At 38.9% G+C, this 17335-nt stretch overlaps 1 protein-coding gene across 1 annotated transcript; it reads left to right on the plus strand.

Moving 5' to 3' along the window:
• The first annotated feature begins 5225 nt into the window (after positions 1-5225).
• On the plus strand, positions 5226-16358 carry LOC124110292. The gene is made up of 12 exons (XM_046469539.2): positions 5226-5509; positions 5647-5708; positions 6118-7387; positions 7715-7816; positions 9141-9870; positions 10076-10224; positions 10775-10863; positions 11185-11206; positions 13066-13142; positions 13737-13887; positions 14331-14356; positions 15180-16358. Exons 3-12 carry the CDS (start codon positions 7231-7233, stop codon positions 15369-15371), a joined length of 1695 nt encoding a protein of 564 aa, XP_046325495.2. The 5' UTR covers positions 5226-5509; positions 5647-5708; positions 6118-7230; the 3' UTR covers positions 15372-16358.
• Positions 16359-17335: the final 977 nt, after the last annotated feature.

Raw genomic sequence — 17335 nt, forward strand, 5'->3', positions numbered from 1 at the left:
ACAACCAGAGGTGGACACACACGCTATTGATTTGTAAATTGACATTGCAGTATATTTTTCCTTTCGACATGGCTTTCCAACATCCTGGTTCAAAACGTAGATATACTGAGTCTGACAATTCACCTGACGAAAATACCCCAAACCGACCTGACTATTGGCCACGTTTTTTTTTATTATCGAAGCTTGTGACAAAGACACATCAATCTGAAACTGTTTGCAATCTCCAAAGGTATCGCTGGTATCTGCGGGGAGGTTGCAAATGTCACCAAGCTTCGATTCCGTTCTCTCTTTGTGGAATGTGCACGGAGACAGCAATCCATCAATCTTCCCAATGTGAAAGAGTTTGTAAATTTCAAGGTTGCTGTCTCTGAACACAGGACACTGAACTCATACAAGGGCATTGTCCGCGACAGGGCTCACTGCCTGTTTGGTTTGAGGATGAAATAGTCAAAGAACTTGTCCAACAGTCTGTTACAGCTGTCAAACGATTTACAGTAAAAAAGGATTGTGTGGTTGTAGAGACATCCCCAATCCAATCCGGTGCTACACCTGCCACGCGTTTGGACATGGATCCAAGTCCTTTCATGCCTCTGCTGTTTGTTACCGCTGCGGTGAAGAACACGAGGCCACTGACTGCAGGAAGGATGTGAAGTGTTCAAACTGCGATGGGAACCATATGGCTTCTTCCAAATCCTGCCTTGTGTGGAAACTCCATCTCCACATGAATCCGATGGGAGTACATGTACTACAACGTCTTCCTCATATTCGCCAGTGGAATCACCACCATGAATCCACAAAACATAATACAATAGAATTGCAGAGGCCTTAAGAAGTATTTCAATAAACTATAACTTTTGATCCAAGATTTTAAACCGTCAGCTTTTTGTCTCCAAGAAACATATCTAAAAACCACAGAACTATTTGATATCAGTCAGTACAGTTCCTACCACTCGTTTTCCCCTCCTGGTGATAAAGCTACAGAGGGTTCTTCTATCCTGGTGAAGCAGGCCTAGGGCATTATCCATAGCCCTGTTACACTTCAAAACTACTGTACAAGCTGTTGCTGTTCGTGTTACTTTGACCATGGTGTTTACACTGTGTTCACTGTATCTTCCATCTTCCTCAACTATCCGTCAATCAGATCTTCAGACTTTGTACGATCAGCTACCGAAGCCCTGTATCATCATGGGCGATTCAAACGGTCATAATCCCTTTTGGGGGAGTCAGACACAAATACGAAAGGAAAAAGTCCTTGAAGATTTTATCTCAAACAATGATTTATGCATCTTCAATGATGGTAATAATACATATCTCCATCCTGCCGCTGGCACATACTCTGCCCTAGATATTTCACTGACAGATTCGAATATTTTATACGAATTCGAATGGTCGATCCATGATGACCTTTGTGGAAGTGACCATTTTCCAGCAAAGCTTACAACTATTAATCCGTCTGACGAACCACCTTCTACAAGGTGGAACTTTACAAAGGCCAACTGGTCTTTATTCCAAACACTTTTTTACTGAAAAACTAAACCCTGACAGTTTCAGGAATGTTCCTGATCCTATACAACATTTTTCAGATATATTAAATGCTATTGGAGACGAAAGCAAGTCCTCTGCAATCCCTCATTTACGTAAACCATGGTGAGATACTAGTTGTAAACAAGCTTGAAAAAATAGGAAGAAAGCTGAGAAATATTTCCGCCGACATCCCACTGTCCACAACTTGAATAACGTTTAAATCACGGTCGCCAAAGCGAGACGTACCTTTAAGCAAAATAAACGTCAAACCTGGAGGAATTATGTTTGATAAATCAATTCCCGCACAACCATGTCCAAGGTGTGGAACATGATTCAAAAGATTAAGGGCAAAGGATCCAAATCTGGAGTTCAACATCTCAAAGATGGTAATACACTTTTAACTACTAAATCCGAAATTGCCACAAACTTTGGCAAACCGTTCCTCATAATAAAACTAAAATACTAATTTTCAGAGAAAAGTTAAGGTAAGTTTTAACTCTCATAATAGTGAGCTCTAAAACGAAATATTTTGAATGAATTGCATACTGCCCTAGGGATTTCATGTCACCGAGCAGGAGCCGACAACATCCACTATCAGCTCATGAAACACTTACCCGATTCATGTTTCGAAACGTTACTTGTTTAAAATATTTGATGAAATATGGACAACTGGACATTTCCTCCTTCGTGGCACAATGCTATTATTATTCCCATTCCAAAGCCTGGACGGGATCATACAGATCCATCCAATTACCGTCCAATATCATTAACTAGCTGTGATTGTAAAACCATGGAGCGCTTAGTCAACAATCGATTAGTCGGGTACTTGGAGACCAATAACCTACTCAGTGACATCCAGTGTGGTTTCCGAAACAACAAAAGTACCATTGACCATTTGGTGCATTTAGAATTCAATAAAAATTCCATTGTCAACAAACAACAAACTGTATTAATCTGCTTCGATCTTGAGAAGGCATATGATACAACGTGGAAACGTGGTATTTCAAAAAAATTGCATGAATTTGGATTGAGGGACAGATCATGACCAGGGCGTCCCTCAAGGCAGCAAACTATCAGTCACACTTATCAGCATTAAAATTAATTGTCTCACTGACAATGGTTCTCTTTTTGTGGACGATTTCAACATTTCATGTCATTGTAAGAATATGAATACAATAGAAAGACAGCTACAGCTCTGTCGTAACAAAATTCAAAAATGGGCGAACGATAACGGTTCAAATTCTCAAAATCCAAAACAAACTGTATTCACTTTTGTCGTAAATACAAACCACATAAGGATTCAGATTTATTTTTAGATTGTACTCCTATCAAGGTAGGAGAGGAGGCCAAATTCCTGGGCCTCAGATTTGACCGTCATCTCACATTCTTACCACACCTCAAATATCTAAAGGCAACGTGCTTGAAGGCTCTCGACTTGTCAAAAGTCGTTTCAAATTCCGAGTGGGGAGGGGATCAGACCAACCTCCTTCATTTGTACAGATCGTTAATACGCTCCAAACTAGACTATGGTTCCTATGGAGAAAAATTAGACACAATACACCATCAAGGCTTAAGGCTCTGTCTTGGAGCTTTCAGGACCTCTCCCATGGGCAGTTTGTATGTGGAGGCCGATGAACCTTCACTTAAACAGCGCCGGATTAAACTTTCTCTGCAGTATATCACTAAACTGCACTCAAATCCAGCATACAATTGTGTTTTTTCCCCCTCAGTATGGACACCTGTTTCGAAATCTGTCAAACCTGGTTCCACCACTTGGATCAGAATCCTACCACACATCGCTGCAGATAAAATAAATCTAAATAAGATATAGAGAATCTCACCCGAGTGTCTTTTGATATCAAATATATCAAATATATCAACATCGAGGCTCGCCGAGGATTTTTTCCACTTTTATCAACGAGTGTTGATATATTTGATATCAAAAGACACTCGGGTGATATTTTATTTATCATCCAACATCATTCTTCGAATTTTTTCAGTTTGTAGACAGTAATTAGCAGTGTCTTAAGTGTAAAAAGTACTGCTTACAGCTTCAGTAGCAGAGCCATTAGTGATGTCATATGATTGTGACGTCATGGTAACCAATGATGTCACAATAGTCTGCAAAGCATTGTGAAGCAATTTCATTGCAGCGATATCTACAGTGTAGATATCGCTTGATCTCACCCAAGCGATATCTCCTGTGGGAGCCAGTTTTGGATGATAAATTACCTTCCCTTCCTGGCTGGTGGTGAATCCTATGATAATCGATGTAACTATCATCAACCAGTGTTTTTACGCCAACTCAGAGGTACTGTAAGTCCCAATGATCCCCAGCGAGGTGGCCTAGCTTTGGTTACTGGTGGCCTATAGCCCGTGTTTTAAAACTGTATACATGTACATGATAGTGTTATGCTCAAATGTGTTTCATAATTTTTTTTTAAATATAACTTTGCATAAATTACTTAATTGTAACTAAATTAACTTGGTCTCGTCGCTATATGGCTGAAATAATGCCGATGCGACGTTAAACTTTAACTTACTGTCAGTAATATTCACGCTATATCAGAATAACAGAGTCTAAGCCACACCGGACGCTAAAAGTGTTTATCAACGCCGGTTCAAAATATCCGCGAGTAATACAGAACAGAATGGCTGACATAAATACAGGTCGTCTAATTTAGGTCCTGCTATTGCAATTTTTAGATATAAAATAGATCTTATTATTGAGTTATGGCCTATCAATTTCTGAGATAGTTGTAGTGTTGATGTCCGAAATATTTTCACAATATAGTGAGCGTGCACTAGTATTTGCACTTAGCAAGCGACATCGACGCGTTTTTCAACTGAAGAGCAATTCACGACGAGAGGCCAGTTTTAGATTTTCGAGGTTGCTTTTGTTATGCGCGGTACAACCACATGCCGTCAGCTGAGTCACACATCGCGTTCAACGCTTACCTTATCCAACACCTACAAACAGCGTTTGCTGCTTGTTGGGCTTTTCGACCCCGGATCCATTGGGGCAGTTTATTGGCAAAACAAATGCTCCAACTTGTTAATGATACGTCTTAAACATTGTGCGTAGACACTACGAAATGTTATCTGTGTTGTTGCAGTCACAATATACGACAATGTATAGATAGCCAATCACTATACACATACATGTTCAATAGTGTATAAGGATTTTTATCATGCTGTGTCAGCTGCCATTTGGGTTAGGTAGACATGAAAGGTGAATCAGGTAAACAACATGGGCATACGTGCACATTTCAAATAGATTTGCCTTTCTTTTGTAGTGTGTTGCATTTGTTACGCAAAACCCCACCAACCATGAGTGTGTTAATAATACTGTTTACAATCCGAACAATACGACTCACAATTAATCTTGGTGCTTACGTCAGAAGGGAAACTCTACACTGATATGAGTATGGTGTATCGCAAGATAATGTACCTTTCATGTGTACTGAGCTAGTAATAATGGGCTCAACGCATGATGCTGTAGGTCTGACATTGATCTAATGATTAAAATATAACGGTCGATATTCATTTCAGCTCCACAGACATTTGGTGTGTTAACAGAAGTAAAAAGCCTAAGTTGTACCGATTGAATGAACATGCCCTCCTTGCGATTGACTTGATTGAATCTTAGTCCCACATTGGTAGTCATGAATAAACGTTATGCGCAGTTGATATTGGTCGGGGCGATCGACAGTAGCATAGTTTGGTGCGCCGTTATGGAACAAACAAACACTCACCATGTTATGCAAATAGTGTAAGTGGAGGGTGCTACCGGTAAAGCGGAACATGCTTATCCTTTTTACGAACACCGAGTGTGATCACTGATATCCTGTGATCAAATCAGCCTAGTTTTGCCTATTACATGCAGTGGAATCTGTTTCGGCAGATAACCGAAACTCATTATTCTCTGTGGCCTTCAAACAGAACTGAGGTATAGTTGAGATAGACGGCAATGAGCGCATGTGAGGTAAGTTTTCAAACCTTCTGTCTGTCTGTCTGTCTGTTTGTCTGTGTGTGTGTGTGTGTGTGTGTGTGTGTGTGTGTGTGTGTGTGTGCATCCATATATGCACAGATATAAACATGTTCACTTGTGTTTCATGACAGAAGACCGTTAACATGCCCGGCGTTACTTCAGCTGATGATGGAATGTTCACAAACAGATTCGAGTAAGCAATGCTTCAATCATATCAGTTATGACCTTTTGTCCAATAAAAGCAAACAATTAAATAACCTGGGTCATATCAAAAAGAAATATCACCAACAACCAGTTTATGATTAACTTCCTTGAGTATTCAACAAAGGTTGCATTTCACGTCCAAAGACCGTGACACAAAACTTGAATAACCTGACTGAAGTTTATCCAAACAGTCGCACGAAATTTCAAAGACATAATAATTGTAAAGAATATGAGGTTGAACTTATGATTCCACACATCTCATTTTCCATGTCACAATCGATATCGGACGATGGTTTGATTGATAACTGATAAGTAAATTGGGTTATCAATGGATGTATAGATGGTTGAATAAACAGCTTAATATCTTAACCATGAGTTTGACCATTTTCTTGTTTCAGAATTATTCACGGAAGCTTACCGATTATTCGAAAGGACAATACCGGAGCCAAATGTTAACCACATTCACATAACTTCAGACGTGCTCATACAATCTGGAAAAACAACCAAAGATGCCAACAAAGCTAAACGAGAGAAAAAACGGAACATTTTAAGGATTTTTCAGAAAATTGTATCGGCTCTCCGCAATTCGAAGGGAGGATGCATTCTTATTCATCTGTGTGACAGAACAGAGACAGTTTTCAACTTGTCAGCATTCGATGAATTTGCAGATCACAGTCTGAAATCATTGATTGGTGACAGATCCCTTTATACAGATGTCTTCGTGCGAAAATGGTTAAGAGAATATTCCAAGTTTGAAGATTACACCAACATAATTGTACTTACTGTGAGTTCAGGCAAGGGTGTTTCAACAGTAGAACCCAACACAAAGGTAGGATCTGATCACGAACTAGTAGACCCTTACTATTTTGAACTACTTGCTCTGCTGTCAAAACCTGACAAAACGTCAAAACCTGAAATTCGTGGAATCTCAAGCAATTTACTGTTCGAGAGTCGTAGCATACAGCTGAAATGCTTTCCGCAGAATAAAGGGGACGTTGTCAAAGTTGGAAAAGAAACTGAACTTGTTGACTATATATGGAATAATCTTCGTTTCAAACACTATCTGAGCTCATTTTCAAAACTCTACGAGGGTGGATCTTACTACGTGGGGGTTGCCGAGGCGAAAACGTCTTCAAATCCAATAGTCGCGGGAATCCCCTTTCAAGGAGATGAAGACAAACTGAAAGAAGAATTTGAAAAAAAGTTAGAGAGTGTTGTGATACTTAAAAGAGATGGTACAGTTCATATTGGAGATTCTTGCAAGAATCTTATTGAAACCCATCTACACTCATTGGATAATAGTGACAACAAAGTGCTCGAGATAGCTGTACGTTTTGTTCCTGGAATTATGTTTTATGACAATGGGCCCAAAGCCTACAAAATCGTACCCAGTGTTCAGCCTGTTGTAACAGAAATCGACCTCAGGGCATGGTGCCAAAAGTTTATGCTCCTGTGTCCATAGCAAATGGTGTCTATTAAAAGCTAAACTTGGTCTATATAGTTATCTGACAATGTCGTCAGATGAAACCGATTCGAGTTTATCTTCATCATCGGATGAGGACATCATGTGCTCTCCATGTGATTTGGAAGATATGAGTTCAAGTTCAGGTGATGTAGACGGTTCTAGAGGCAGACAAGGACAAGAACCGAAATATAGTTTCGTGCAAGGTACCCTTAAACAACTTCCCAACTGCATAACAGACTATAGTTTATCAAAAGGCACAAAACACATTCTTTAGATATCTGATTCCAGGCAACACAATTTGCTATTTATGTTTTGGCTAATATTCGAGACCAGTTATTCTCTTCCGTTGGCGTTTTATATTTAATGATGCAAGTTCGGCAATTTATGACAATCTCTTTTACCTAATTATGAAATGTTTTGCATTATTTGTGTGTAGAGCATGAATGTAATGATGAAATAAAACTACCGAATACTCACAATTTGACGGTAACATTCAAAGATTATCATCTCTGTATGGTTTGTTATTGCAGTGAAGGAGACCTCACAGGTCAGACACCTACACGATTCTTTCAACCTGGAAGCCTTCGAGGACGAACTTGAGGCTTATTTTAATGATCTAACAAAGACAAACGGTATGTATTTAAATTTATATTTTAGGTATGAGGTTAAGTTACCTTTGGGAATGGGTGAATCAATTATCTAAGACCCAACATGGAGTTGCTCAGGCGTGTCACAAACCTCAAATCGTGGTTTCGTATTCCGGATTCCCTATGATTCTCGCTTTGTCAGTTCCATGTCCGTGATCAATGGCTTCACAAAAAGTGCATCTGCATCAATTGCTTCACCCTCCAATATGAAGGTGACTCTTCTAATAAAACTGAGATTCTGAAGTGTGTAATTTTCACAATGAGTATGGCAGTATTCGTTAACAAGACACATAGTTTTGGGTTGCTTTAAGTTTTAACCTGAATTTGGCTGCCGCCGCCACCAACAGACATCTCAGAAATATATATCCTAAATAGCCTTTGGGATTTGTATTGATATTTTGATGTGCCGTGTGTCACGGGTCAAGGCCACCCTCAAGGCTTCCCGCTTTACTCAAGAAGGTGTTTCTTTTTCATGTCAATGAAACTTGGTACAGAAAAGATTACAAAAGCTAGAAGTGATCTATTTTTAAGGTCAAGGCCTTTCTTAAAATATGTTCACCATTTTCTCTTAATGCCTTTTTCTGCAAGTGTGTTTTGTTTGTTTTATATTAACATTAAATACTTATGAATGTACAGAGGTGACAATCTTGCGATATCGAAAGTTAATCATGGTGACCGTTAACAACACGAGTATCATATCAATAAGATGTACATTTCTCTTACAACCTACGGACATATTTTTGGCACATTCATATTATGGCGACCGTGTGATAATGTTGTATGTGATAGTGACCTGCTCTCAATGAGTAACATCATACTTGGTATATATGATGAACATCCCTATGTCATGTTCTTGAAGTACTGATACTGAGAGTCACATATACTCTCAAGGTCATACACTCAAAATTGTTTGGGGTTCCTGTAGTAGGATGTCATTTTTATACATATCATCCTTAGGGTGAGATATTGAAGTGGTAAGGTACTGTGTGACCTTTGAAGAGTGAGGTCAAGTTCACTGGCGTGAACATAGTTCTGCCGCTGTTCCGACACATGTATGTGTAAATGACATGTTTGTACAGCACCCATGTGTTGTCAACTAGAAATAGGCAAGCGTACGATTGGCCGAAATTAAGGTCAGAGTACTTAAACCGGAAGCTCACTTAACTATCTTATATAGTTGGCTGTATGCATGTGACTTTCTTTTCCAGTAATTTTGCATTACACAAGCATTATCCCAAACCAGAAGTTCAAGGCGCTCAAGGCGCTCATGATGTGGTGACAATATTAATTTCTTATTGTTTTCACACAGGCAAAATGAGAGTTTTCCCCAAGTCAATGGAGCTCTCAATAGCAAAACAACATCCAAAGGTTTTGGAAAATTTGAAGTGTCTTGACCTGAAAGACGTCTTTGTGTATTTAGGGAACACATTTGTCGTTACCTTAAACATGCACAATAAAAGGATAAGAATTCCGAGCAGGCTCATCTGTGATGCGTTGGTGTTTAGCAGCAACAAAGCCGTACTGGTACTTAGCTTTGTCAATGGTCAAACAGACATGGCCAGGAGACTTGATGTGTATAACAACTTTGTTGCTCGGGGTGTGTTAGAAGCTCTGAGAACACTTATGAATGACATCAGTGTTATTAGAGGTGTCATCGATGAAGAAGACAATCTTAGCTCATGTCTTCCGGAGCTGGAGAAACAAGCCATGTTTTTCAATCCTACCTCCATCTCCATGGATAAGGTTAAGCGGGATGCTGCTGTCAAATCAATTCTAAGGTCTGTTGCAGTTACTCAAGCAGCAAGTGTTTTCACACTGACTGCGAATGGCTCGTGTGGAAAAGGATTGTGTTTCTTAAATCGCAATGAATTTGAATTTCTATCTGAGTTCATAGACATGAAAAGTTCTACATTGATGCACACCGTTAAGGGACAGAAGGACATCATAGCGCTTGAATTGGCAAGCAGGGCATCTAGAAGTGGAAAGGCAGCTCTTCATGTACAGAAATCCGGTCATGATGAAGCATTGAAGGCTCATAGGTAAATACCGCCAGCGTCAGCATCATTAATTCTAAACCACCAGCATCATGTATTCAGGCAATGGCCGACACAGATGTGGCACTCATGTGCAAGTATATATAAATGTAGCTTGTACGAAACACTTTAAGCAGGACAGTTTATATTCAAATTTAAAGTATTGTTGTGGTGTCATTTTCTACAGTTCTGAATAAACTGTCTTATACAGGGACAAGCATCCCAACTTAGATATTTTCCCAACTGTAGCTGATATTGAATGTGGAAAGTACAAACATATCTTTGCTGCAAAAATGGACCATATCAAAGGGGATAAACAGATTGGTGGAAATATTTGCATAATATCCTCTTCAAAGTCAGGTGAGCATTTTGTGATTTGGAACTAAATGGATAATTACATGCACGTCAGAAAACAAATGAACGTTACAATTTATCTTTATTGATATAAAAGGATGCATGTAAACGGGTAAATAACCGTTGCCTTTGGCTGTTTTGATACAATTATTGAACCTATTCTTTATGCATACTTTGGATCGGCGCATCCGTAAACCAAGTAATAAAGACCAAATAATTGGTGTTATATATACCATTTATAGTGTTTCACATTTATGATTGCATGTTTTGTGCATTTTAGCTTTTAGTGTCCTTTCCAATGGTTAAAGCACCAGTGTATAGCCAGAAACAGGTCAAACTTGGTTCTGTTTCACAAAATATTCTTAGCACCAAGACGATCGACTGTCCATACACTAACATTGTGAGAAACGTATACGTTTGTATAACGGACCACGGATTGATAAATCGAGTGATCTCCAAAGATGCTTAAGTGTTACAGTTGTTACCTTATTTTATCTTTGAATGCGTTGCTTTGTTGTCCAATGTTTTTGTTCTACTATCAATTTTTACTTAACAGATTTCAAACCTTTGAAGAAACTTACCAAGCATACGACCAAAAGAAAATCTACTTTTTCAAGATTTTCCCGAAAGACAGGAGTTGTGCATGTGAGTATTAACGTGCACTATTGTTGTACTAGTTGTAAAGTGCTTTTTACATTACAAATACAACTAGTTGTGTTACATTTCATTGCTTAGCCATGCAAAGGTCCTCTTGAGACAGGTATTGAATCCCAAGCGTGTCCTGGTTCTTGGCCTGCAGCGCCATACATGGGCTCATGGTCTTCACTAAAGGTGTAAGTGTCAAGGATCTATACCAGCACCACTTATTAAGATGACACAACATAACTGAAACAATGCTTAAAGTTGGGTTAAACCCAACTCACTCTCTCCGACATAGAAATTATAAAAGACATGTTATTCTTTTAGATATCTGGTGAGTCTGGAATGGGTAAGTAAGTTTTAATCAAGTCGAAAAACATGGTTCCTTATACATGTATATAACAGTTCAACGTAATAGTGCATTGTCTACACGATTGCATATTTCATGTTTCTGTTAGAGGTTTTACTGGAGATACGACATCTCAGAGACATCAATTTGTACCCACCACAACATTCATCTTGTTATTGTTGGACACGTATTCATTGCTTCATATTTATGCTTGATATGAGCCTTTGCTTGTTACGCCGAAGACCCGGGTTCGATTCCCGACATGGGTACAATGTGTGAAGCCAATTACTGGTGTCCCCCGCCGTGATATTGCTGTAATATTGCTAAAAGCGGCGTAAAACAATACTCACTTGCTGATATGAAGGTTTTATCAGCTCAGGTAGCGACCGACATTAGATATTCGGAATTGTTTATTCTGTGTGTGTGTGTGTGTGTGTGTGTGTGTGTGTGTGTGTGTGTGTGTGTGTGTGTGTGTGTGTGTGTGTGTTGTTTGGGTGTGTTTGTTTTTGTTTTTGTTTTTTGTTGTTGTTGTGTTTGTTTTTGGCATATAGAAATGGGTTCCGTCCGTGTGTGTGTGTGTGTGTGTGTGTGTGTGTGCGTGTGTGCGTGTGTGCGTGTGTGTGTGTGCGTGCGTGTGTGCGTGTGTGCGTGTGTGCTTGTGTGTGTGTGTGTGCGTGTGAGTGTGTGCGTCCCGAAATCGTTTCCGGAGCATAACTCAGAAACCGTTAAATATTTCTCTACGAAACTTTGCATGTCTATCAGACTCATGCTGAACTGGTGCCTTTTGCTACTAAGGAATTTTATAATTTTTTATTTTTTACGTTTCCATGGCAACAAGTTGGACTTAGGTTCTATAAGGGTGCTGTTCGTTTCCGGAGCGTAACTAAAAAACTATTAAATACTTTCTTACAAAACTTTGCATGTCTACTAGGCACATACTGAACTGGTGCCTTTTGCTATTTAGGAATTTTATAAAAAAAAATTTACGTTTCCATTGCAACAAGTTGGACTTAGGTTCTATAAGGGTGCTGTTCGTTTCCGGAGCGTAACTCAAAAACCGTTAAATGATTTCTTACAAAACTTTGCATGTTTACCAGACACATACTGAACTGGTGCCTTTTGCTATTTAGGAGTTTTATACATTTTTATTTTTTACGTTTCCATGGCAACAAGTTGGACTTAAGTTCTACAGCGGTGGTGTTCATTCCAGAGTGTAACTCAAAAACCTATAAATACTTTCTTACAAAACTTTGCATGTCTACCAGGCACAAACTGAACTGGTGCCTTTTGATATACAGCACTTTTAGAAATTTTCATTGTTTATGTTACCATGACATTAAGTTGGATTTAAGTTTTAATATAGGATTGGTTTACTTAAGTAGTATAACAAATAAACTGTTAAATATTTCCTTGCCATATAAAGTGCATACTGAACTAGTGCCATTTGATATTAAGGAGTTTTAGAAATGTTTATTTTAGAATTTCCATTGCAGCTATTTTGACATGGGCTAAGAGACATGTTGGGTCGGTGACCTGGTTTGGGACCATAACGTGTTAAAATGGGCGGGGGATGTAGATGACTTTGTCAACTATACGCTTGTTTGTTTTTGGGGGGAGGGGGGGTACGGGGATTTTGTATCGAGATAGGATATTTTCTCAGCTACAGCTATAAAACCAGATATGTATTAATTTATAACTATGTATTTCGTGAGAATAACACCTTGCAGCAATGTACTATTTCAAATGGTTAGTCCATAGGGGGCTCGTGGCAGTATTTGATAGGTATAATTAACCTCACCCTTTTCTTCAGATAAAGTCTTCTCGTCATTCGTGCACGCCTGTAATGATTTTCTTTATAGAACGTGAGTTCAAGTCGATGCCGAATCTGGCGGAGCCAGGACCATTTGTGGAGGATCATGCTAATCAGGAAGAACATGTATGTGTATACATCCACCAATAAGATGTAGCTGGTTGGTATTCAGAAATGAATATCATTGCCATAAATGTGACAATTCCATTAACAAGGCATGATAATAAACAATATAGTGATGATGTTATGTCATCAGTGATGAAGGTTATTACAATCCAACGGTCTACCATGAGCTCATTACTAAACAATCTTAATCTCATTCACCATTGTGCTATATATCTTAATCTTTTCCCTCTTAATACTGGCTTCCAGTCAACTTGAACATACTGTTACATGTCTTGATAATCCTATTTAGTCTATATGTACATCAATCATGCCTCATAATTCAACCTTATCGCACATGTAAATCTGTCATCATCAAACCTTGTACAAACATCAATTATCCAAATGTATTTAACCTCCCTATTGTATATTGCTAGACGTCACTTGCTTGATAACACTGTCAGTATTAACACCGTTACGATGCATTCATTGTAATAAAGAAGTTGTATATCCATGGAATTATCTCCCTTGTTAAACATTAAGATTGCCATTGCTACATGTATATTATATGGCTGTTTCTAGAATTGATATTTTCAAAACAAGCAATTCATGTTACAGGGAATTACTCTGCTTGAAAGAAAACCACTGAATAAGCTGGATGCACAATGCAGCTTTACACCAATTATGCCAGCAACCCAACTACATGTACCACTGCACACTCCCTCATCTTTACCAAGTGTCGAGTCTGAGGATCAAACACTCAGAATACGTAAGTGTTACAATATTGCGTTTAGACACAACAAAGTCGTCGTGTTCAAGTAGGTAGACGGAGGAGTGAATATGACTACGTGTATGCTCAAGCTGTGTTTGCTGCCAATATGCCTTGATAGCAACACGTGCCATTTATTATTTATACATGTAGATGCATGCTACTGTCCGTCATCCCTCAAATTTCAAATAATATTTCTACGTACAGTAATGTTTAAATCAATAATCATACTGCTCGGATCGCTCAACTGCAACCGTGCACGGCGAAGTGAAGCGTCTTTGACAACAGTGTCACGTGGACGTTGAGTGAAATAGAGACTGTAGGATCATTAGCAATCGTGTTTTGTGTATCCAATGTAGTAGTACACTGTTCGATGTAAACGGAAATTAATTTTCTTATGGTGGCTGTGATAGATTATCATATTCTTATTTTTTTCGTTTCAGGTAATCCAAAAGTCCAGCAGATGAAGGTAAGTTTTCTAGGGAAACATGTTTTACTGACCTCAATCTGTATGTATGTATGTATTGCTAATATTCTGAAAACACGTATGTCTTACATACCATTGATAGTGGTATTGACACACGTTTTGCTGGTCTCAAGTAGGCCAGAATATTGCCGCCTGGTGCTTTAAACAACATCCATCTATTCGCTCACTCGCGTTTGTGTTCAGACTATATATGTTTTTTAAGCTAAACCTATATAACACGGCGGTTATCATTATGACTGTGAGGCTATGTTAATTGTTAAAGAGGTGAGGTGAGGTGAAATTGGGTTTAACGTCGCGTCCAAGATTATTGCACTTACGTAGCGACGTGCATGCACGTGTGTGCGTGTGTGTGTGGCCGATTGTATTAGTCCGGACTGATGCCGATTTATAGTGCTAGCTCACTGAGATACCATGCCGCAGTTTAACATGAATACCCCACTCAGACACAGCATACTGACTCCGAGCCGACCAGTCCTTGTTTTAGCCCCTTTATGCCGAGCGCCAGCCAGGGTAACAACAGGTACCATCTTTTAACGTCTTTTGGTATGAAGCTGCCAGGGATCGAACTCCGGACCTTCCGCTCTCTCTCTACCACAAGACCACGGAGGCGGCCCGACTATGCTCGTCATGAGAGGATCCGGTTGTCAGGACTGCTGACTCTGTTGATGCATGTCATCGTATCCCAACTGCACAGATTGCTGCCAGACGCGATTATTTACTGACTGTCGCCAAATAACTGAAACATGATTGCTGAGCGTGGCGTTAACACAAACAAACAAGTCATATTTGAATTTTTCCATTCCAGAGACAGAATTTCACAAAATCAGACAGTGATTATGACCAGAATAGTTATACAAGTGAGAATTCCTATGAGAGAAGATCTAGGAGACCAGAGTTTGACATTTCTCGAAAGTCTTCGCAATCAAGTGGTTATCAGAGTAGGGACGGAAGCCCAGGACGATCAGACACCCCCCCAGAGAACGGAACAAACGGATGACAACCTAGATCCCCAACAGAAACTGTTTACTGAAAAGCTTCCTTACATTTGAATGTGTGTGGTTGAATGTTCTTTGATTTTATTACTTTTATTGAGTATTCAGTACATGAGATGGTTAACTTAACTTTAGATATTATTTCTACTGTAATATAATCACGGTGCTGTCAAGATCAATTAGATAACAGCAGCTGGGTAAATTACCATGACCAGCAGCCCGTCAGTATCTGAGTTGCATGGAAATACCACAGGCATCCACACGTACCATGTATATCAAGAGAAAGAAAACACTGATTAAGAGCATCAAATTCCCTGCCATCATTAATTAATTAACGCATAATTTTGATGCTGCAGAGAGAAGGAATTAAACTTTAATGTATGGCAATTAAAACAGGCGAACATGTAGCTTGAATATACTACACGGAGCTTTTGCAAGGCAAGTGAAAGGCATGAAGGTGCGTTGTTATATTTACCACAAATAAGACAAGGCTTATATGCAAAAAAAATATGTATTGAGCTTTCAAAACTATACCATGGAATTGGGATTCGGAACTTGTTTATTTCTATGTCAGATACACACCACTATTGAAAGAGTCAAAATCTAACTTGTTGCCACGAACACAGAAAAAATATATACTCTAAAATCCATAAAGAGCAAAAGGTACCAGTTGACAACCTGGTCTCCAAGAAAGAGTGCCTATTAGTTTTAGAGATATGGTCTGGACAAACACACCACTATGAACAGAGTCAACGTCAAATTTGTTGCCTTGGAAACAGGAAAAACTTAATTATTGTTACATTCCTAAATAGCAAAAGGCACCACTTCAACCCTTGTAATACAAGTACCAAATTTGGATGGAAAATACTGCGCTGAGTTTTGGGGGGTTAACGTCCACTTCACAGTTAATATATTTCGTAGACGGGGTAGGTGGGGAATGATAAATAATAATAATGTTAGAAATATATATGAATAACCATACCCGAAAAAACCTGTAACTCTAGGGGAAAAACTATCTAATAATACCTTCACCTATAACATATGCATATAATGTTTTATATCTAGATCTATTATTACAAAGAATAGTATTATTTTGGAGAGATGTTAATAATTTATGACGCGAGAATATAATATGACATAGAATATGACATAGAAATAACTACACGAGTGTCTATCATCGAGTTGTTTCAAAACGTATCTAACGGGCGAAAGCGAGTTAGATACGCTTTGTAACAACGAGTTGTAAGATCAATGTTATCTGACAGGCACGAGTGCAGTAATCTGTTTCTTACACACCCTAAAATCGCACCTTTTGTGCATCGAATCGATGCATTTTGTCTAATTCTCATGATCGCAGCAGTGCATTAATACATAACACCACTGTCATAAGTGACGTCATCCTATGTATTGCTTACTACCCATAAATAATGTGACCCTACACAAAAAGGTTTCCGCCATATTTGTGGATAATCAAGGCAATGACAAAACAAAGAACACGCTTGATGCAGAGTTGAGTTAAAAGTTCACACCTCAAAGAAATTACCAAATATGTACAACGATGTTTTCTTCCGTATGACATCACTACCGGTGACCGACTTTTACAAAATGGCGTGTTTACTGACAACAGTACGCGGGATTTCCAGATTAGGGTTTTCGTTGATTGAGGGATCGTGTGTACATACATGTGTCATGTAAGTAATCAGAAACATTCTGACAATCTGTGTACTGTTATTGGTTTACTATGTGTTCCAATGTAACAAAGAGAATTAGTCAGAAATGCAGATAACTACCGTCGTCGTTGTGCGTGATTTAGCGTCAGTCATGGCGTCACACGAGCGTCACACAGGACAGAATTTACCACATCATTGTAATGTATATATTTGAAATTCCATAATTAGTGCGACGATACTCTTCCCATGAATATTCTCAAACGCGTGATCTAGCCAATGTATGCAACAATTAGACAAAG

This window comes from Haliotis rufescens, unplaced genomic scaffold (genome assembly GCF_023055435.1).
Source record: "Haliotis rufescens isolate VD_foot unplaced genomic scaffold, xgHalRufe1.0.p SCAF_5, whole genome shotgun sequence".
NCBI lineage: Eukaryota > Metazoa > Mollusca > Gastropoda > Lepetellida > Haliotidae > Haliotis > Haliotis rufescens.